The sequence below is a fragment of the Artemia franciscana genome, chromosome 15 (assembly GCF_032884065.1).
Source record: "Artemia franciscana chromosome 15, ASM3288406v1, whole genome shotgun sequence".
NCBI lineage: Eukaryota > Metazoa > Arthropoda > Branchiopoda > Anostraca > Artemiidae > Artemia > Artemia franciscana.
Window position 1 is genome coordinate 2,213,276 of NC_088877.1, and position 23,710 is coordinate 2,236,985.

The following is a 23,710-nucleotide window of genomic DNA, read 5'->3' on the forward strand; positions in this document are numbered from 1 at the left end:
TTTTATCTCTTTTAAATAGTGAAAATTTCACAGATGTCACTCTATCATGTGACAGTCAAAGCATCAAATGTCACAGACTTATTCTCTCATGTTGTAGTTCCTACTTTGAAACCCTGCTTTTAGGGATCTCACACCCCCATCCTGTTATTATTCTAAAGGATGTGAAATTTGATGATCTGCTCTCTTTGGTGAAATTTATGTATACAGGTGAAGTGACTGTTCCACCAGCTCAAACTAGGTCATTAGTAAAATTGGCTGAAATGCTTAAAGTTAAAGGTCTTGCTGATCCTGATGCAACAGTTAACCAGACACAGGAACTTAGCTATCTCTCTCAAAATACTCAAATGACTCAACCTGCTGTAAAGAGAAATAGAGTTGATACAGTATCTGTGAACAACTCCTTGGTTGAAGATTCTTCCAGTAATCTAGAACCTTCTCAACAAGTAATAGATACCTCAAGTAATAAGTTGATAAACTATCCTGCTGAAACTAGTTCCTCGGCTTATAACACCGATAATGCTGCATGCAGCTCAATGGTATTTTTATTTTATTTTTTATTGAAGTTGACATTATTTAAAATCGAGTTTGATCAAAGAGTGGTTGTGTATTTAATTTTATTTCTATTTCAGGAATGAACTACCCTAGGTTAAAGTCAAAAGGTAACATGATACTTGTGTAATAAAAAATGTGAAGTTAGGGTCTTCATACATTAGTTTTAAGTGAAGAGGATTCTTTTAATGTTTTTTTTTTTTCATTACAAGACAAACTTATGTTGGTTGGAAATATGCATTGCCAAATATTTTTATACAGGATCTGTTTAAACTTTTTGAGGAAAACAAACAAATCCAGAACACTTGTTCAAAACAAATTCAAGATAAAAAAAAATGCCCCTTTTGCTCTCTCCTGGTTTTTCAAATGCACTCTCTCCCTAATAAGACTCTATCTCCTTAGAGATCCAGACAATTTTAACACCACCAATCCTCTAATTACCCCAGCCCTTATCCAACCAGAGTTATATTTTTTGTTTGCCTATGCTATCCTAAGATCTATCCCCAATATGTCATGGGGGGGGGGTTCATTGTGCTTGTTTATTCCATCCTCATGATTGAGGATGGGCAAGTTTCCAACTTTAACTCCTTTAGAAGCTGTTTTTATTGCAGGATTACTGTATGCTATAGTTCAGAGGTGGGGCCTTTTTTCAGTCCTGGTAGAAATCTGCATTAAATAATCTTTACTACATTAGTTAAAATTCGAAGGAAACTGGCTTTTTCTGGTCACTGTTTCCTCTTGTTTATTTGAGATGGGAACAGGGCCTTAAGTTTTATTGTTCTTAAAGGCTTCTAGCCATGTGCAACTTTTTTTTTATTTGTCTATTTATTTTTTAGTGGCAGATGTGTCCTGGCAAATTTGCTCTGGCATAGACAGTCATATCAAGTGTTTCTCTTGAATAACTATCTTCAACCACAGCAGTTAATTCAAAAAGGATATTCATATAAATTATATTGTGATAGAAACTGTTATCAAAGTCTGTATTCTGCTAAACAGGATGATGTAAAGTCTATAGAAAGAAACCTCAACTTTCTCATTAGGTTTGACAACTATCACTAGCCTACCTAAAATATATAATTTTGATGGAAGATAAAATTTTTCCATCCTCTTTATATTAATCCTTTGATAATATTTATTTTTATTTGATTTTTTTTCCAGCAAATCAAACATGAATTTGCTGTAGACACTGACAAAGGGTGGAACGATAGTTCTAGTCAATTACGAGATGATGGAGAACATTTTGATTATGCTAGTGAAAAAGTAAGCATTTGTTTTCTTTTATTACTTTTTAGCTTTTTATCAAAGCACATGATTGATCTTAGCTTTTTATTTTGAAACAGGTTTTTCTTCATTTAGTAGTTCTTTTTCTATCTTTAGATCAACTATAAGAATAGTTAAGCATGACTTTATCTGTTCATGTTGACTAAAATTAAAACTTTTTTAAAATCACAAATAGGGGCTGTTCATTTAATTCAAGCTGGGGACTAAAACAAGGTCAAATTTATCAAATACTAGCTGTTGGGGTGGCGCTTCGCGCCACCCCAACACCTAGTTGGTGGGGCGCTTCGCGCCCCCCCCAAGCCCCCCCGCGCGCGTAAGTCGTTACGTGCCATATTAGTTACGCGCCATTGTAGTTGTGTCCCTGTGTCCCACCTGTGAATAGATATATATATATATATATATATATATATATATATATATATATATATATATATATATATATATATATATATATATATATATATATATGTTTTTAACTACGTAAAACATGCGAATATACAACATTCTTCGCTGTCCCATTGTCTGTGCATATAAATAGATTGTCAGGTTTACTGACTCTTGAACATGCAACATATAATTGTCCATGGGAAAAACAATCCATATTCAGATCTATACCTCATTATTCTAATGATGTGTCCCTGTGTCCCGGTCGTCATTTATATTCCCTGTGTCCCGGTCGTCATTTGTGTCCCGGTATCCCAGTTTGTAATTTCTCTTTGAGTGTCCCGGTCGTCATTTATAATCCCTGTGTCCCGGTGTCCCTGTCGTCATTTGTGTCCCGGTCTGTAATTTCTATTCGAACAATCCCTGTGTCCCGGTCGTCATTTATATATCTCGCCTGTACCCCGGCGTCCCCGTTGTAGTTGTGTCCCTGTGTCCTGGTCGTCATTTATATTCCCTGTGTCCCGGTCGTGATTTGTGTCCGGGTGTCCCAGTCTGTAATTTCTCTTTGAGGTTCCCGGTCGTCATTTATATTCCCTGTGTCCCGGTCGTCATTTGTGTCCCGGTCGTCATTTGTGTCCCGGTATGTAATTTCATCAGTTGACAAACATGACGTCAGTCGACAAACAACTTCATGACGCATACAGCTCAATCCTTATAATGACGTCAGACGTCAGTCGACAAACATGACGTCAGTCGACACACAAACATGACGTCACTCGACACACACACACAGACAACTTATTTATATATATATAGATATGTTCTTTCTCAAACTTAGTTGTGCTTACTTTGCCTCCCTTGTAAAAAGAATTTTAGTCTACTAAAGAAGAAATGCCATTTTCCTTTTTGCAAAATAGGTATTTAGTGAAAAGGTATTTAGTTGTAGCTGTAAATAATATTGGTTGCTGCAATAGCTGAATCCGGTGTGTTTTCCCAGTAGACAAAGCCCATATAATATGAACAATCTAAGTCTCCCACTTGTCTGCAAATCCCGTGGGCATAGTGAATTTTGGATCATATTTTGGTCTTCAATACCCTTCAAATGGCTCACAGAGCTTTCAGACTACCTGAATTACCCTCACTTGATTTTTTATCTGCTTTAATTGTAACCTAGGATGACACACTATTGTGGAGAAGTCAAAATAATTATTGTTGTACAACTCTGAAAAAGTTATGTCACCTTTGCCTCTCACAGAGACTTTTTGTTCTGGCTTTACTCTAATCAGACTCTCAAGTCTGATCACTTAGACTAAGTTTTTCACTACAACCATTACCTTTAACCAAGTCACTACTTGCACTAGCTGCAACCTAGAGGAGAATAAGCAACAGCCCATAACAACGTAAAATCATAAACTCTTTTTAGAAGAAAACTGACAAGCTATAAAAAATTGACATTTTTAGCTGATTCGGGAATGGTAACTACCTTCTAAATAAGTCTTAATAGTAAAATCTGACTTTGAAAAGGAAATTCAAAGATCAGCCTAAAATGCCCTAAACATGGCATTAGATTAAAATAAAAAGTACAACATAGGAATCGTAATGACTGGAAACTCACAGTCCTTTGGATTGAACAACAAGAAAAATCACTTTTTGCATGGGTAGCACTTATGTGTGCTCGTTCATCATTTTCCTTTCCTACTTCACTACTGGCAGAGTGCTGGAACACTATAAAGGGCTGTTCAAATGCTCATTTCAAAGGAAATTGCTATATCTCGGGCTTTTCGTAAATACCAAAACGTTAAATTTAAAACAAAAGCAGTTTTTTGTCACAAAAATTGCATCTTCATATGTAAGAAGATGAATGACATGATAATTGCTGATTACAACCATACATAATGTTACAGTAAAGCTTTATGATTAAGTTCTGTTGCTACTGGGGTTTGTTATTTACTATACACAGCCCAAAAAATAAGCCATAGTTTTTTTCTGTCTGAAATGAAATTATAGTTGTATCATGGTAATGGCTTATGGTCCATACCAATGGCTCATGGCACATTGTAAACAAAAATTAGACAATGCATTTAAAAGAAACTAGCAAGTGAAAAATAAATTTCATTTTAGGGTGATTCATGCACAGTAATTGTTATCTAAATCAGTATGAACATTAAATTGTTATTTAGAGACCAAATTTAAGGATATCTTGAAAAAAAAATCTTGGAGCCACTATAATTGCTTAAGTGTTAAAATAAGTACTATGGTCCTACCTAAAAAAAAACTTAAACTTCTATGCTTCAACATGTATATTAGAATCCTGAATGAGATTAACATACTTGTCATAAGTATTGCAGCGCTGCCTTAGAAACGGGCAAAGTGCTGTGTAGTTTTTCTCTCGTATACTTAATTTGTAACTAGTTAGTGACTGCAAGCTCCTAGTGACTGCAGCTGCTACTGCGTGCAATTGCGACTTCTTGCAACTACTACCTCTTGTGATTATGACTATTTGTGACTGCGAGTGATGCTATACACGTCTGAATTTATTGCCATTGCTCCTGCCTTTACTTCGCCCAAATATATTGAACTAAATCAAAGTAATTTAAGTAAATCCTGGTTGTTAAAATGCTGTAAATGCTATAACTCAGAGATATAATAAAGCTATAAGTTGAAACTTTCAGAGAAAATTCAGTGGAATGGATGTACAGCTAAATTAAAAGGAATTATCACGATTCCAAATTGTCAAAAAAAGTGTATTTTCTGATTTTCTATAGTTTTTGGAGGGTCTTACGATTGACACACCTAGCTGTAGGTTGATCATCAAATAAGTGGGTAGTGGGTAGGCCCTCCCAGTCTTATCTTTGTGATTAGCTTGGTAATACGGGACCCAGAGATCAAATCACGGTGCAGCAATGTACTGCAGGGCCGACGCAGGGACCTTAGTAGTCAAGAAGCGTCGTTAATCTGATACAATACAAATTGTCTTTGTGAATTTTGTATTTTTTTTTGTTTGCTACGCAAAGTGTTGCTGTTACATGTCTTAGTACAAGTGAAAACTGTATCCTCATTTTGCTCTCAAATTAAACCCATGATGTCTACACTTGAATATTCATCTTTTGATTGATATTTATAATTGTATTTATCGATATTATTATTTAAATTTCGTATTAGCCTTTTTTGTTTATTCTTGTTTTTCACCTCTTATTTTTTGAGCTAATATGCTTATTCAAATCTTTGTGCAAGTATGTTGGGCTCTTCAACTTGTTTAAATTTAAATTCTATGTATCTTCTTTCATTGTATTCAAAATAAAGTGGAATTATGCATATACCGGACTTCCTAAAGAGTTTTTCACCGAAAGAAAGGGGACGGACCCTCAAAAGCATGCTTATTTACGCGTAATTGATCCACTCACCCCTTCTGTGAATGACTGAATAGGTTTGTCATATGAAATTTAATAAACATTTTGATCAATCCGCTTCTGACAAAACTTTTGCTGTGTTCTTTTATGGGTGCATTTGGCCCTTCCGTCTTTATGTTATAGCGTAATAGTTTTGGGCTGTGATCTTTTTTATATTAACAATTAAATTGACATTAATAATAACAGGTTTGATATTACTAATAGATGTGTAGTTATGTCATTGACATTCAAGTCTATCCCAACTCTAAAGATTTGTCCATATTTTCGTGGGTAATTGTTCTTTTCTTTTTTTAAGCTCATTGGGAATCGGATTTTCGAAAAGAGAGAGAGAATGCCAAACCCAGGCTTAAATTTTTCAGGTTAGTCTTTATTTTATTTTTAAATAAAAAGTAAAGGAAAGCAATATGTACTGTTTGGTCAATATGTGATTGGATCTTAATAAAATTTGATATTTAGAAGGACCTCTGTCCCAGAACTCTTATTTTAAATCCTGATCGGATCCTGTGACATTGGGGGAGTTGGAGGAGGAAACCGGAAAACTTCGGAAACGCTTAGAGTGGCGAGATCATGATGATACTTGGTGGCAAGAATAACCACAAGTCCTAGATATGTGATTGACATAACCATACCGGATTGGCTCTCTTTGGGGGAGTTGGGGTTAATGCAGAAAAATCGAAAAAATGAGATATTTTTAACTTATGAACGGGTGATCAGATCTTAATGATATTGACATTTAGAAGGACCTCGTGACTCAGCTCTTATTTTAAATTGCGACTGGAACTGGTGACATTGGGGGGAGTTGGAGGGGGAAACCGGAAATCTTGTAAAACGCTTAGAGTGGAGAAATCGTAGTGAAATTTGGCGGAAGAAGCTTTTGGCTCTTCCGACCTCATCACAAGTGCCATACGATCTCTTGGCTCTTGTTTTTGTGGAGTTTTTGATGTTGATTCATTTTCAATTATCTTTTGAAGGTGAAGAAATATTTCCAGATTTTAGTGAAGAAGTTTTTATCACCCAAACGCGAAGATGTTTCTTTCGGGGGTTTCTCCTGGTGTATCTTTAAATCTTAATTTTAATTTCAAGCCTTCTGTGTTTCAATTCAGTATTCCTGAGAATGGAAGTGAACTTTCTGACATAATTTGTATTTCTTATTATTATGGTCAAAAACCCATCTGACTTACCTAAAAACGTACAGAGAACTAGTAAAGATTTAGATAATAATAAGTATAAAGTATAGATAGTATAAGTGATAGTATTTGTATTAGTAGCATAGTACAAGTATTAGTTTAAAGTATTGGATAGTATAAATATTTAGGTAGTAAATAAAACAAGTCCAGTCTGAATGTATATAGCAAGGGTACCGTGTTGGAAATGTTCAAGGCGGAGAAGTTTATGATAAGGGCACCAAGGGCATAAAAAATAATGCCTTTTTTGTCTTCTCTCGCTTTATCGTAAGTCTGTTCACTCCTAAAGATGGTGATTTTGTGCCATTATTATTTTTGTTGTTATTAAACTATTAAGAAAGCTTTGATCTTACTAATTATCTCCTTAATTGCCACGCTGAATCGTGAAGTTAAAAATTGCAAAAAATGTCGTTTTTGCAGTGAAAGCAGAACCAAAAACTTGTACCACCCGTTTTACGCGTATCGATTAAGACACAATAGGCTGTAAAACTCTTTTCTATTGAACAGGTATAAAGTAGTGAGACCATGTCGATATTAAGTAAGAAAAGTAATGTTTTTCAAAGGAAAAAAGAATTAATATATTTTCCTATAGTTAACTAAATACAACAAAATAGGATAGTCTATTAGCTCTATCTAAAATTAGTCCCCTTTAGGTAAGTCAATTGATAAGTAATTTAAAGATTAGAATCTCGAAGAATTTTGACAGTTAACATATTAATGCATACTTAGATTTTTTTCAGTTCAGTGCTATATTTATTCCCTAAAAGAGTTGTTTTCATATGTGAATCCAATAAAAATATTCAAATACACCATATCCTAACAAGCTTAATATGATAGTAATCATAAGAAGCTTAAGGTATTAGTGGCCTAACAAGCCGTGTCCCAACTATTAGCAAATGCGAGCTATCTTCGTCACATTACATTTCATCTTCATCAATTTTCTAGGTGATCATTGATGCTCGGTATCCATTCCTGGGTGGCTCGTTATCCTAACCCGTTTAATTTTTAAGTTTGCAAAATTGAGATTAAAACAGTAATGAGGTGGAAAAAGTAAAAAACGCCTCCCTTGGAGAAATCTTAGGCTACTATTTGAGACACATAGGCATAGTGATAGGAACGTTCTATCAATTTGGGCAAAATGCTTATGTGCTCTTTATATGCCCGTTTGTCAATCATAAAACACCTCTCCCTTTTCGAGTTAACAAAACAAATATGTAACGATTAGAAATGCTCGTGTAACTTTTTTGCCATGGGCTCGAAGGCTGTTGTGGTGGTCTTTCAAACGCAGAGGCATAGTGATAGGAACGTTGTATCATTTTGGGCAAAATGGCTATATATCCTTTATATGCCGGTTTCTCAATCATAAAACACCTCTCCCTTTTGAATTAACAAAACAAATATGTAACCATTGGACATCTCGCATAAGTTTTATTCCTGGGCTCGAAGGCTGTTGTGGTGTTCTTTTGTACGCAGAGGCATAGTGATAGGAACGTTGTATCATTTTGGGAAAAATGGTTATATGTTGTTTATATTCCCGTTTCTAAATCTCAAGACACCCCTCCCTTTCTAATTAACAAAACAAATGTGTAACCATTGGACAACTTATAACTTTTAACCCTGGGATCGAAGGCTGTTGTGGTGGTCTCTCATACGCATAGCTATAGCGATAGGAACGTTGTGTCATCTTGAACAAAATGGTTATATGCTCTTTATATGCCCGTTTATCAATCATAAAACACCTCTGCCTTTCGAAGTAACAAAACAAATATGTAACAATTTGACATATCTTCTAAATTTTAGCCCTGGACTCGAACGCTGCTGTCTTAGTCTTTCATACACAAAGGCATAGTGATAGGAACGTTCTATCATTTTGGGCGAAATGGTTCTGAACATTTTGCTTCGATGTCTTCCCGACCGGATCTGGTGAAATTGGGGGGGGGGGGGTTGGAGGGGGAAACCTAAAATCTTGGATTTAGATTTAATTATGAATAAATTATAGATTTAATTATAATTAATTAATTGGATTTAAGATTTAATTTTAACAAATGGTTACTGCCCTTTCGACGTAATTGGAATTACGGAGACGTGGCTTTCAGAAATTGATGATACTAATGAATTTTCCCTCACTGGCTTTCAAGCTATTCATATTGAAAGAAAATTAACCAAGTCCTCTGGTGGCATTTCTCTTTACATCCGATCAAGTCTAAAATTCACCAGACTATTCGATTGTGAATTCTTGTTCTCGCAACCTATAAATAATAGATGCATTTATTCAATAATCGTCGACATAAGTGTAGACGAGAATTCTTTTATTTTTTCGTTATTTTATAAACCACCCTCATTTCCGACACCTTTCTTTTGTAATCAGTTTGATGATTTTTCTAGTTTTATTAATTTACCACAAAAGAAGGCAATAGTTTTTGGGGACTTCAATTGTAATTTATTAAATGTTAGCAATAACAATGATAGTGATACCTTCTTTGAAACATTTACCTCAAGTGGTCTTCTTCCCATAATCCTTTCTCCTACTAGAGTTGATCCCATGAGGTCTACCGCTACTTTAATTGATAACATTTTTGTATCCACTTCCCTGGGAAACCACCTGTCCTCCAAAATAATATTTTCTGACCTGTCAGATCACTTTCCAATCTATCTTTCCTTACCCTCCCTATCAGCTACTCAACCCCGTAGAACTAATACCCCTACGTCTAATAGAATATATAATACTGTGAATATGAACCGGTTCACGGATTGTTTGAAATCCTTCGACTGGTCCAAGACTTTGGATTGTCAGGATGTTAATTCAGCCACAAGTAGTTTCACACAGGGATTGAGTGATATTATTAGTTCAACCTTTCCAGTTCGTAAATCAAACCGAAAAACTACCCATATACGCCCCTGGATGTCAAATAGCCTGATAATCTCTTCATACCGAAAAAATGACCTATATAAGTTAGCTTGCAAAACCAGTAGTGTTATTGACCTGACTAATTATAAAAAATACAAGAACATATATACCAAACTCATCCGGGAAGCAAAGAAAAATTATTATTATTCAAAAATCTCTCACTGCAAAGGGAACTTGCAAAAAATTTGGTCTACAATAAATGAAATCCTTTCAAAAAAAAGGAATTCAAGATCTGTTCCTATTAATCTTAGGGACATCAGTGGCAGATTAATTGACCCAATTTTAGTACCGGATGCTTTTAATAATTATTTCACTAATATTCCAAATGCTAACTCCTGTTCCTTCTCACAGTCAGTACACCCTAGCAAGAATCCCAGATCCATGTTTTTCTCTCCAACTGATCGCAAAGAGGTGCTTCAAGTTATCGTATCTCTCTCTAATAGTAGTACACCTGACTTCTTTGGCATAAGTAATAAGCTTCTTAGGACCGTATCTTCCTATATTTGTGAACCCATTGTGCACATAGCAAACCTGTCTATGACCAATGGAGTCTTCCCAGAAATATTTAAATCAGCAATTGTTATCCCGATTCATAAAAAAGGCGATCCGTCTGAGATAAGCAATTATCGTCCAATCACACTTCTCCCAGTTATATCTAAAATGCTCGAAATAATTATATTCCGACGTCTTTCTCCCTTTGTATTTGGGAATCAGTCATCAGATTCGTTGATTTCTCCTCATCAATATGGCTTCCGTGCCAAATTTTCAACTGCTCATGCACTAATAGACGCCACACAGTTTATACGTTCCCAACTTGACCTTAAAAATACTGTATTGGGCTTATTTCTGGATTTTTCAAAGGCCTTTGACATGGTTGATCACAGTGTTTTATTAAGTAAACTCAATAACCTAGGGATTCGCGGAGTTCCTTTCTCATGGTTCGGCTCTTATCTCTCTGGTAGAGTACAGAGTGTGAGACTGGGCGGGGTGACTTCACATCCCCTACCTGTCCGGAGGGGCGTCCCACAGGGCTCTGTTCTTGGTCCAATACTTTTTCTCCTTTATATTAATGATTTGATTACGGACCTGGGCCCATCAGTGCACCCAGTACTTTTTGCTGACGATAGCAACTTTTTCATCACCGGTCCTAATTTACCATCCGTCGTCACCTCTACTCAAACCCTTCTGAATAGAGTACAGGAGTGGTGTCTCGTTAACTGCATGACCATTAACAGCAAGAAAAGTCAGGTGGTATTATTTCAAACCCCTTACAAAAAAAATGAAGTTCAGCCAGCACTTGGCCTAAAATATTCTACCAATCTCCTCCCGCAGGTCGAAGTTGCCAAGTTTCTTGGTGTCCACATAGACTCCTGCCTATCATTTGCAACACATGTGTCCTATGTTAGAGCCATAATTTTGCGACAGGTAAGTATAATTAATCGTGTGAATTATTTTCTTCCTCTCGATATCCTTGTCACCCTTTATTATTCTTTTATTTACCCATATATCTCATACTGCGGATCTGTATGGGGCAATATTTATCCTTCAGTTACCAATAAATTAAAATCTGCTCAAAACCGTGCCGTCAAAGCAGTTTTTCGGTTGCCACGACTATATCCCACCAAGTACTTGTACTCCGATTTTGGTATTATCCCTTTTGAACAAATCATCAAAAAGTTAAATCCATCCCTTGCATATTCCGCTTACCATAAAAATCTTCCTCCCCACTTATTAACTTATTTTAATAGTAATAATTCTGAAGGCCACTGTCTCCGTTCATCCAACCGTTCCTTCATTGTCCCCAGGTGTATCTCTAGTTCCGCACAGCGATCCCCAATTTATAAATCTATAATTCAATGGAATGTAATACCCTCCAGTGTCGAGCTATCCACAAGTTTTCGGACGCTATATAATAATGTACTAAAATCTTGATATTATATTTCTCTAAATGTTTGTTCAATTTGCTCTAATTACCCTTGTTTTCTCTTTTTTTTCTTTTTTTTTCTTCTTTCTCTTTTTCATTTACAATTTTTTGTTGTTTTGGTCCTTAACAAGTTCGCTTCTAGGATCTTTATTATTATTGTTGTTATGTGTTTTCTTTTCTTTTTGAATAAATTGAATAATTGAATAATTGGAAAACACTTAGAGTGGAGGGATTGGGATGAAACTTGGTAGGAAAAATAAACACAAGTCCTATATACATGATTGACATAATTGGAAAGGATCCGCTTTCTTTGGGGTAGTTGGGGGGGGGGGTTAATTCTGAAAAATTAGAAAAAATGAGGTATTTTTAACTTACGAACGGGTGATCGGATCTCAATGAAATTTGATATTTAGAAAGATCTTGTGTCTCAAAGCTCTTATTTTAAAATCCGGCCGGATGGGGGGACATTGGCCGGTGACATTGGGGGGAGTTTGGGGTGGGGGAACCTAAATCATGGAAAACGCTTAGACTGGAGGAATCGGGATGAAACTTAATGGGACAAATAAGCAGACGTCTAAGATACGTGACTGACATAACTGGAACGGATGTGCTCTCTTTGGTGGAGTTGGGAGGGGGGGTAATTCGAAAAAATGAGGCATTTGTAACTTACGAACGGGTGACCAAATCTTAATAAAATTTGATATTTAGAAGGATCTTGTGCTTTAAAGCTCTAATTTCAAATTTCAACCAGATCCTGTGACATTGGAGGGAGTTGGAGGGGGAAACTGGAATTCTCGGAAAACGTGAAAATTGGGGTATTTTTATCTTACGAATAGGTGATCAGACCTTAATGAAACTTGATATATATATACCTCATATCCATATATATATATATATATATATATATATATATATATATATATATATATATATATATATATATATATATATATATATATATATATATGGATATAAGGTATATAAGATATATGTATATAAGATAATATATAAGATAATATAAGATAATATATAATATAAGATAGTATATAAGATAATATGTAAGGTATATAAGATATATATAAGATAGATGGAGTATCTTATGTCTCAGATACTCCATTTTCGACTCGAATTGGATCAGGGGACATAGGGGGCTGGAGGAGGGGAACAGAAATCTTAGAAAACACTTAGAGTGGAGAGATCGGGATGAAATTTGATGGGAAGAACAAGCATAAGTTCTAGATACGTGATTGACATAATTGGAACGGACCTGTTCTCTTTAGAGGAGCTGGGGGGGGGGGGGGTATTAATTTGGAAAAATTAGTAAATTGAGGTATTTTTAACTTAAGAACGGGTGACTGGATCTTGATGAAATTTTTTATTTAGAAGGAATTCATGTCTCAGAGCTCTTATTTCAAATCCCGACCAGATCGGTTGATATTGGGGGGAGTTGGAGGGGGAAATCTTTGAAAACGCTTGGAGTGGAGGAATCGGGATGAAGCTTGGTGGATAGAATAAGCAAATGTCCTTGATACATGATTGACGTAACCGTACTGGATTCGCTCTCTTTGGGGGAGTTGGGGGGAGGGGTTCAGTGATTTGGCGAGTTTGGTGCTTCTGGACGTGGTAGGACGATGAAAATTGGTAGGCCTGTCAGGGAGCTGCACAAATTGACTTGATAATGTCGTTTTCCCAGATTCGACCATCTAGGGGGCTAAAGGGAGAGGAAAAATTAGAAAAAATGAGGTGTTTATAACTTACTTAATGAATTTTGATATTTAGAAGGACATTGTGACTCAGAGCTATTATTTTAAATCCTGATCGGCATTAAGCCTCTGATTATCCTTTTAAATCAATCTTTTGATTCTTAGAATTTTGTTAGAGCTCATACCATATGAGTTCTTGGCTCTTAGCTCTTCTTGCCTCGTCACAAGTGTCATATGAGCTCTTAGCCCTCGTTTTTACAGAACGAAATTTGTTCGATGATTAGCAATTGAAAAAAAACAAAAAACTGTGACGTGCAAGTGGACGAAATTCTATGAATTTATACTAACCTGAAAACAGAATTTTTCTCTTGTTTCATTTCATTGTTCTAAATGCTAAAATAGTTATTCGGTTGAGGAGGATTGTTTTTTAGTAGCTATAAAGCTGAAAACTGTAGTATCTACAATTGTTTAGAAATCCAGACCTGAATTCGTATTATTATCATGTGATTTTACGATGATAGACTATGATTTGGAAAAAATAAACTGGTATCTAATGCCTATCAGAAGTTTTTAATATATCTTAAAATATACTTATAATATAATTGTTCTTATGTGATATATTTCATAGTGTAGAGCATTATTTTTACTGAAAGCTCTAGACTCAAATACAAATACAGAATTAATTTTGTTCACTTAAGAGTCTTTAAGTTTTTTGTTTTTCAATTTACATATTCATCAAAAATTTTTGAATATTCTAATAATGAAATTGACATTAATGAGCATATTCATCAATGCCAATTCATTATTCAAAATGTTTGTCATTAAATGGGTGACAAATATTTGCCTGATAATGTATTATTTGTTTATATTTTTATTACAAAGTTTATTTATGTATTTTTTTTATCTTTTCAGCTGTTTTTGTGTGGATCTCGACTTTAACTTTTCTAGCACATTGAGAAGTTTACAATTTGCTTCGCTAGAAGGATAAATCGTAATCTTGTTATAGAAAATCCTCTGAGTACAATGTAAACATTAGGAAACCAATGCAAGTAAGCAATTATTTGGAGTGGGCTACGGAATGATCCCAAAAATTATCGTCCCACATCCCTTTTTCATCTGTGCGTAGTAATTTACTTGAACAAAACAGTAATTTCTTGACTTCTTGATTTTCAGCATTCAAACCACACTTTTTCATAATTTTTTAGTTTGGTTTTAGAACAAAGTATTTAGTTGAGCGTGTACGCACAACTTCATGGAATTCTTTTCGTCCGGCTCTTGACTCTGGTCAGAGTACAGACAAGCTGAATGATGTAAATCTGTACCCTTTAAGTAAAGTGAACACACTTTCAGTGTCAATACTTTTAATACTTTTCTATAGCCTAGTTCAGTCTGATGTTTCGAATATTCCTGAAGTGTGGATGTTAAGTTTCACTAGTTACTAAAGAAGCTTTCAGAACTTTCTGATAAAGGAAGGATTATTATACAGGAAAACAACCACTCTTCATTAAAACCCTTGTTTGATATGAAATCTGCGTACTCGCTATCTTGTGCTTCTTTCACTTTCCCCTCGTTTGCACGGCCATATTCCTGTTGCCCTGTGTGATAATATATATTTTATTCCAGATCGATCTGCCAATCAACTTTGTACTTCTAACAACTAACAGATGTCTAATATTTCATCACTGCAGTCTGCCTTTTATCCTCTGATAGTTCGCAATATAATCAGAAACACGCTCCTATAGTTTGCGCTCCTTCGGAACCTTTATAAGAATTTCTAGTTAAAGTTTTTTTTTATGGATTCTGCTGAATTTGGTATCTCCCAATTAGGTTTGTATGTTTTTAGAGCTTGAGAAGTTTTATTGGGTACAGGCGATTTGAAACCAGGTGTTACTTTTTGTCTAACTTCTCATTTTTGGGACCTTTGAGGTGAGGGATTTCTTTCAATTGTCAGGCCTATCTTGGCTGACGCGCCTCAAGGGGGGAGGTAATTTTGAATTTATTGTTGAATAAAAGAACTCCAGGAAAGATTTCCAAGGAAAGTTTTGCAATGAGAACTCTAAGGGTCAGACCCATGTCTATAAGGGCCGACTCTCGTCTGAAGAGGAACGCCGAGAGGGTATAATATTGAAGCCTGTATAAAGCAGTATGCCTCTGCATTTATTCAAATAAACTTTGCTTTTAATGAAAAGTTTTTAAGGGCTTTCCTCTTTTACACTATTGACATTGTTATTCGATTGGAAAGATACAAGCCTGCAGCGTAGCCAATCTATTCGACAGGCTTGCATATATTGATTGTCGCTGTCGATTGTCTTCCAACGGCATATATTATAAGGTTCGTTGATGTCGTCAATTCAGGTTAGGTTGAATGGAACCACCTTGGGAAACATAATAAAAAAACATATAATTTTAACAAAAAGATGTTTAAATAAATACACAGTTGCCAATGAGCAACTTCTCGGGGGGGGGGGGGCAGTGAGACAATGGTGCCAATAGTTGACGAAATTGACAAATTTATTCTAAAAAAGAGTAAAAAATGAAGAAAAAAACAGGGAAAGAGGGTGCCAGAAAAATCTTGGAGGGCTCTCCTGGCCCCCTGGATCTGCTGGTGCTTCTAATCGCAGATTTTATTTACGATTCAATGTATTCGTTGTGATACTGGTCGTCAAGTGCCTTGTAGCCCCAGATCTCGCTTGCGCTTCATTTTTGTGCATCATTGCTTCAGATTTTTCTTGTCATGTCCTTCTCTTTAGCTGTTTGGACTAATTTAATATCATCTGTTCCAAGTGCCCTCTGAAATATCTGAAATTGGCATAATCATCGTTTTATTTTTTAGTGTCAAGTAATAGGGTGACAAATCAACAATTTCAATTGAATTGGAACACAGATTCCTCCTTCTTGCTTAACGCTTTCCTTATTCAATCGTAACTTACTAAAATATCTAAATTCTGCAACAGCTTAATACTGTGTTAATCTTAAGTTTTAGGTCTCATTTCTTGTGCAATGTGGTTTGTTTCAGTTTCTTGTTCGATATATCTATCTAGATCATATTTTCCGGCATTAAGATACCAATTCACCGCAGTAACAAGCCACCTCAAGTTAACACAGGTACGCTCCTCCTCCATCCTTATGTATTCAGTGTCTTCCACTTAACACCCTTTCAGGAAGTTCTCATTTCCCTCAAATTTTTCTTTATGACATTCTCCCATCCCAACCACAGGCAACCTGCTTTCGATTTAACCCTAGTCGATTTGTCGAAAAGGATCCTCTTTTTGATGCTTATAAGAAAAGAAATGTCTTTTTAAGACGTGGAAAAAAGCTGAAAATTTTTTAAGTTTAGTTCAGAATCACTAAAGATATTATGCAAACTGCAAAAACATACGGTGCCTGAAATTTTAAAATTAGTTGTCTTTTTAGATAAAATCAACTCGCCACGTGGTTGAGCTAACAGGTTTGAATGCAAACACTTATATATAATGTCAGTAGGAAGACTTAAAAAACGAAAACATGCAATTATTACAAATGATGATTCTCTATTATAAAAAGGGATTACAACAATTCAAAAAGTTGAAAAAGGAAACTAAAAGTTTCAAGCTTAGTACATATCCTTGTTAGAAATTGAATTAGCTTCAGTAATTAACTAATTTTTATACTAACAGGGTCAACACAAGGTAATGGGGTATATTGGAGGGATGTTATCTTATATATGGTGGTATATGATGGTGTTCCAATTGCTTCTAACGACTTGCGAACCTTGAAAATCACGTTTTGCGACTGCTGGTCGGGTGATCGGTTTTTATTCCTATCTATAATAAAATCAGATTCCAACTGCTTTCAACGGCTTGCGAGCTTTAAAAAATTACGTTTTTCGGCTGCTAATCGGCTGTTGGGTTAGTATTTCTATATATAATATAATTATATTCCAAGTATTTATGAGCATTGAAAATCACGTTTCTGACTGCTTATCGCCTTTTCTTCGTTCCATCTGCTTGTTGCCTTATCAGTTATTTTTATGTGTATAATATAATGAAGTTCCAACTGCTCTTTAGAGTCTGGACATCTGGAACTGTTTTTTCACGGGAGAACGCCAAAACAAGATGTGAAAATATCGTAAAATTAAAACAAAGATTAATGAGTCCTAAAAATTACGTGTCCTGACAGCTAATCGGTGAATTATGACGTGCATTTTTTCTTTTTTTTCTTTTTTTTTCGTTATTCATAAGAAGGAGTTACTCTCATCACTCTTTTTGGATTCCTGGGATTTTGTGTACATGAAACTTCAGCTTTAATGAAATAACTCTTCTAAACGTTAATTACAGTGTCAAAGACAAGAAATTAAGTAATAAAGGAATTTTAGAGTTTGCTCTAGCTCTTTTTGAAAGCAATTATGTAAGAAAGAAGGATATGTTTGTAAGGCCACTTTTTTTTATTTGTCCCTTTTTTGTTTTTCTCAAAATATCAACAAAGAAACACAAATTATTAAATCTACCTTTAACCTAAAGTTTAATTAATTGCAAGTACAAGTTTTCCCTCCTTTTCTTTTTCTTAACACAGGGATATTTTTACTATTTGAATCCCAAAATCTGTTAATGCAATATTAATGAGTTTATTTTTAGAATGCTTATAGCAACAGGAATCTGTCAAAGCTTTTTGTGTTGCTATTATTTTTTTTTCTTAATTTGTCTGATTTTTTTGTGATTGCTTTATGATATATGATTGAAGATATTTTATTCTAGCGTTTTAGGTTTTCCCACCCACTTTATTCTATTTTGTTGTAGGACTTGTGGATACTTCACCAAACAATACCAATACGTTTATGGAAGCTTCTAATGGCTTGCTTAGGAAAATTTGCAATAAAGACTATCAGTGTAGTATATGCGATAAAAGATTTCACTTTCATTCAGCATTGCAAAGACATGAAAGAATTCATACAGGGAAAAAACCGTTTAAATGTGATGTATGCAGGAAGAGCATTTCTCGAGCGGACAATTGGAAAAAACACCAAAGACTGCATACAGGTGAGAAACCGTATAAATGTGGTCTATGCAAGAGAGAATTTTCAGATAAATCGAATCTGAACTGTCATATAAAATCTCATTGCAAGAAAAAGTTTTTATTTTTATAATACAAAACTCTTGCAGAATAGTATTTTTTACAAACAGAAGGAAACTTAATTCCATTTAAAGCCGTTCAGATTAAATGATGAGCCGTATCGTGGAAGATTCTCAGATTTAAATCTGCGCGTTGACTATGCATCATTGAATGTATTTCTCTTGTTTCTCTGGTTGGTGAAGCTCAATTTTTATTTAATACCTCCATTTATTTGTATAATCATAAGAATAGAATATACAAATGTTTTGTTGCAATGAAATATTTTCTTGAATAGGCAATTTGAGCGGAAACTGAAAAATCTGGAAGCAGCTAATGAATTGTTGCTTCAAGGCCGTGTCTCTGTGAAAACATTTGAAATGCATTATATGGAAACAACCTCGCCACAGGTTCAAATGAAATCTGAACAGAAACTGAAGAATCTACAGTGTTGAAAGAATTATTATCAGTATTTCGAAACATCCAAAAATTAACCCAGGAAAACAAGGCAACGCTTTAAAAGATGTCTACATCATTAATATCATAATAGAATAAATATAAATAGAAGAAAAATAAAAAGGCAACAGAAAGAGGAAACGAATAGCAATAGAGGAAAACAGATGATTGCTAAAATATCAAAAGTTGGAGCACTTTAAAATCGATATTGTGTTTAGTTTCTTTAACGATTTTGCAGTCATCATTTAAAAGCATGAATGCAAACTTACAATGGAATGTATTCAGTAAATCTTGACTATTATTTTCTGAATAGTAGCATTCATATCGAATACACACAGAAAGGCGTGCGCTTATTTTACAGGAAATGACTATCTCTGAGAATTTTTTGACAGTAGTGAACAAAAACTCTAGGATGGAGTAAATTGTAGAAATCTAGCTACAAAAAAAGCAACAAAATGTGACACTGTTCTCAAGCATATAAGACTAATATCACGGTCTTTATTAATTATTCTATAAAAATATTTTGCAGTAAATAATTTCTAAAGTACCTTATTACTCTTGGTTGATGCAGCAGCTAATGAATTCTTGTTGATAACTGAAAATATTGAAATTCAAACCGTTTTGTAGCTGGATCTAAAATTTAACTTCTAAAAAGAACCTAAAATTCCTAGCGGGAGAAAAATAAGCGAAATAGAACTTTCTAATTGTAAATAACTAGGTATGTCTAACGCCCATAACTGAGACACCAGTATAATTGTGGCTATTTAGAAATTTCCCTTAACGATGGCCAACTAGAAAAATCCCCCTAGATCTTTCACTGGTTTGGAAGTTTTATAACCCCTCAGCCATCTCTTCTTGCGATCTGAATTGCACCCTTCCTCTGATTGTATCACTAACTGTCATAAACCTTTCCGAAATGCAAGAGATTGATTTGTATACTTGCAATACTATTTCTGTTCAATGAAACTAATATCCATTGAATATTGTTATTTATAGCACTGTTTTATTTAACAGTTATTATTTTCTGATTCTTTTTTTCTAAAAGATTGCTGTGTATATTGGACACGAGTCTTCTAGCTTTTCATAAAAAAAAACTTGGTGGCCTCCCACTGGCAAAAGGATGGCAACAGTACTGCCCACCTGACCCTGAGGGTGGCCTGTGAATTCGCTGTCCTTGTACTCTACTAAATATTTTATTTGTTTTAAATTTGTTAATTGATTCTTTCATCTTGCTCGTTGTATGGAACAAACAGAAAACTTGAACGCTCACAAAAAAAACTCAGTATGGCTCTTCACAAGTTTCTTTTATTTTTTCATAGATTTCTTTGTATACCCTTTAAATTAATATACAGCATTGCCTAGTTTAGTTTTGTGACATCAAACTAGGCTTCCAAGACAAAGTCAGCTTTTTACGTGTCAGTGATTAGAGAAAAAGTTCTGTAGAAACGTGATCTTGGCAGCGATTTCTACTCTGGTATCTGCTAATAGGTCCTACTATGGGATTGGCCATTACATGAACCCAGGTGAAACATAAGTTAGTCCGGTAAAACTAAAAAAAGGGCCAAAACTCGGTATTTGAGTAGTATAAGTGTTTTTTGGACCAAAATAATGACAAAAATGTGTTTAATAACATGTTCAAAATCGGCGATGAAAAAATACTCATTTTTAAGGGGAAAGGGGAAGGAATCTCGAATTTACATTTCTGCAATATTTTCTGGATTGAAAAGTCGTTTCCTATTCGGTTTTATAATTGGCTTGAAAGGTGTCATTGTGTTACGTACATTTTTTTCATCAATGGCAAACAAATAAAAGACTCGTAGCGGTAATTTTGGGCTTAGGTACAACTTTTTTCTTGACCTAAAAATTTAGGGTTTATTACTTGATTTAAAGACCCATATGGTCTCGATCTAGTTACTATGACTAGCAATCGTAAATAGGTACCATCTAGTAAACGATGGCACAAATCCAAAGTGGCTACAAAAAACTGACATTTGCTATTGAAATATATATATATATATATATATTGATTCCCATAGCTGCGTTTTCTTATAAAACGAGCAAATGAGCGTTTTACGTCAGAATTGATTCGTTTTTATACAAGTTCTTCTGTCATGGACTCAAATCAGCCACTGAAAATGTGTTAGTAAGAAAAAAACTTGCTACTAGCTCCGTATTTTTAGTCTTTTCGTTTGTGAGTTCTTCTGTGCTTTTGCTGCATCCGCTGTACGTATGCTGTTTGCGGAAGAGAAAAAAATGTACGAATTAAAATCTTACGGGTAGTGCCATGCAGATCTTGTGAACTCGTTGTCCATTATCAGAGGCAACGTTCTAGTTTTGCTCGTAGTAAAGATACATAAGCTTTTAATGTATTATTAAATTAATTAGACATATAATCCTGTAATGCGTTGTTAAATTTATTATTCCGCTCCAAATCCACTTCATATAGAAGGGCTGGTCGTAGACACTTAGGAGGAAGCTGTTCTGATTGTAAATTGAAAGTTCTTGTACGTTTTTTAAGATTCAAAACTGTGTGAAGGGCAACCAGTCCCTTCCCCATGTCTTTTTAGCTGCACTTACTCCAAAGTTATCTCATCAAAATTTTGAGATTGCGACTGTGTTCAAAATAGTCTAAAAATCAAATAACTATGCCATGGACGTGACATACCCCTATAACTACTGGGGCATAGTATGTAAGTTGAGCTACTTTCCCATTGTACATAGATGGTTTGTTTTTCGGAAATCGGAGCAAGCTTGATCTTCAGCGTCCAAGAAGACATACATGAAACCTTGAGGAAATTTTGAAGTAGATACTGAATAAGTCAGAAAATACTTTATGCATGCTGATTGTCAAAAATGAATATCAGCAATATTATGGGAATAGCTGAGGGTATAAAGTTTAAACTTTCAGAACATAACAGGAGGATATTGTTAAGTGACTCGAGCTCATCAAACCCCCTTTTCAACCTTTTTAGATATCTAGGTAGCCACTTTATTAAAACAAAGAATAGTTAAAAGCTGCAGTACCTATGCCTCTGGGGATGGAATGACCGCCTACAGGTCCTAAAATAAAGTTGGTAAATCATACAATTTGACCTTTGTCAATATATATTTGTGTTTTATTGGGAAAGAGGGGGACATTTACTCTTGAACTTACTTGTATTTGTACTCGCTGCGAGATCGGACGCTGACGCCTCACACAGCATGTAAAATGCCTCGTATGGTTGATTCTCATTTATCACGATCTTTTGCCAGTTCTTCTACAATTCGGAGCCAGCACTTTCTGTCAAACTTTGGAAATTCAAAAATGGTATGGAAATTCAAAAATGGTTTCTTTTACAGTTGCCCATCAATTCTTCAATTGATCACCATGATGTCTGTGCCAATCTGGCAAAGGAGCAGCTAGAAGTGTTTGCTTGATGATACTGTCATTGGGTTCTCTGATGACATAGCCAAGCCAACGTATCTCTGAAGTTGAAGGTGGTGCAGTATCGACTTCATACTATGGGTTTCGCTCTGGATCAAGTTTAGATAGTACGTCAGAAATCATATTACCTCAAGTGTCTTTTAAAGGACCAGTGATACGTGAATTTTTTTCTGGTTATCTCTTTGAGGGTTTTATACAACCTGCTCGTGTTATTGTTTCTCGGTGCTATTTTCCATGTCTAAAGCAACCTCATCCCAGAATTGTTGGTGGTCCTGACGTAAGTTTGTTTTAATCTTTTTACGTAATTGACTTCTTAACTAGTGTTGATTCGTTTGATCCTATGTGCACCCAAAAAGACTAGGGCTATTGAGGTGAAACTTGACTGAGTGTATATGTGGATGTTGAACTAATCCAAAAGACACCATGTATATCCAGGTTATCAAAAGGGCCTATCAGTAATATCTTAGGAACGGCTAAGAGTTTTAGTTTGAAACTTTCTGGGCTAATATTGCAACTTTGAGTACTTGAAATTGCAACTACATGTGGCTTTGACTATTTTTGACTGTAACTACAACTACTTGTGACTATTTGCGGCTGCGACTAATTAAGACTACGGCTAATGGCACCTGCAACTACTCACCGTTCGAGACCCGGACAAAACTTTGTCTGACTCTTGCACGAAAAAACTATTTTAGCACTATTTCATTATCTGTAGCAATGTAGCCCTTGCTTCAATTTGTAGCACTTTCGTGAAATAAATTTTCCTTGTTGTCATGGACGAAATGATGAGAATTTTTAAAAAGTTAGAGGAATTAACAAAAAGTTTGGACCGCATTTTTCCGTATCTGTTTCGAAAGATTTGTGCAAAATTTGATTTAACCAGGACCACCTTTTTGCTGTGTTCATTTGGAAAGATAGGCGAGCTACGACACGCAGAATTTTTTTTAGGACCGACCAGGGGGCCACAGAGACAAAAGTTGCCGACTTCAACGCCCCTTGAGGTGGTCCCTTTTTGCCATAAAATTCATTTTTAGAATGAGTGGTTTAGCTTTCCAATCACAGAAGTCCTAATTTTAATTGGGTGGTCTGTGCTCCAGCGTTGCATAAGTAAGAATTAAAATTGCCGGTTTCTGTGGATTTTTCCACGTCTAGCAAGTAGAAATGTACCTAAAAGTGTTTTTTGGGACAGTCTAGATTGTCAAGTTGCAATCCGGATTGTAAAAATTGCGTTTTCTATGACAATTTAGTCTGTCAAATTTGGTTTTGGTTTTCCGTGACAATCCCACAATGTAGATTGGTGTTTGGTTTCCTGGAAAGGATAATCTCAATTTAAAGCAAGGTTCTCAATTAATATTTCTTTAATTCAACTTGACGAATTTTTGTTTTTCCGTGATGTACCGTT

At 35.1% G+C, this 23,710-nt stretch overlaps 1 protein-coding gene across 1 annotated transcript; it reads left to right on the plus strand.

Moving 5' to 3' along the window:
* The first annotated feature begins 13 nt into the window (after positions 1-13).
* Positions 14-23,690, plus strand: LOC136036699 (early growth response factor homolog 1-like). Its single transcript, XM_065719016.1, has 5 exons — positions 14-536; positions 1,708-1,809; positions 5,920-5,983; positions 18,119-18,358; positions 22,224-23,690. Exons 1-5 carry the CDS (start codon positions 198-200, stop codon positions 22,244-22,246), a joined length of 768 nt encoding a protein of 255 aa, XP_065575088.1. The 5' UTR covers positions 14-197; the 3' UTR covers positions 22,247-23,690.
* The last annotated feature ends 20 nt before the right edge of the window (positions 23,691-23,710 follow it).

Coding starts and splice junctions, on each gene's coding strand:
- LOC136036699 (XM_065719016.1), top strand. CDS start 198: ATGTATACAGGTGAAGTGACTGTTCCACCAGCTCAAACTAGGTCATTA. Junction 1,810..5,919: donor TTGATTATGCTAGTGAAAAA/GTAAGCATTTGT, acceptor TCTTTTTTTAAG/CTCATTGGGAATCGGATTTT. Junction 18,359..22,223: donor ACACCAAAGACTGCATACAG/GTGAGAAACCGT, acceptor TTTCTTTTACAG/TTGCCCATCAATTCTTCAAT.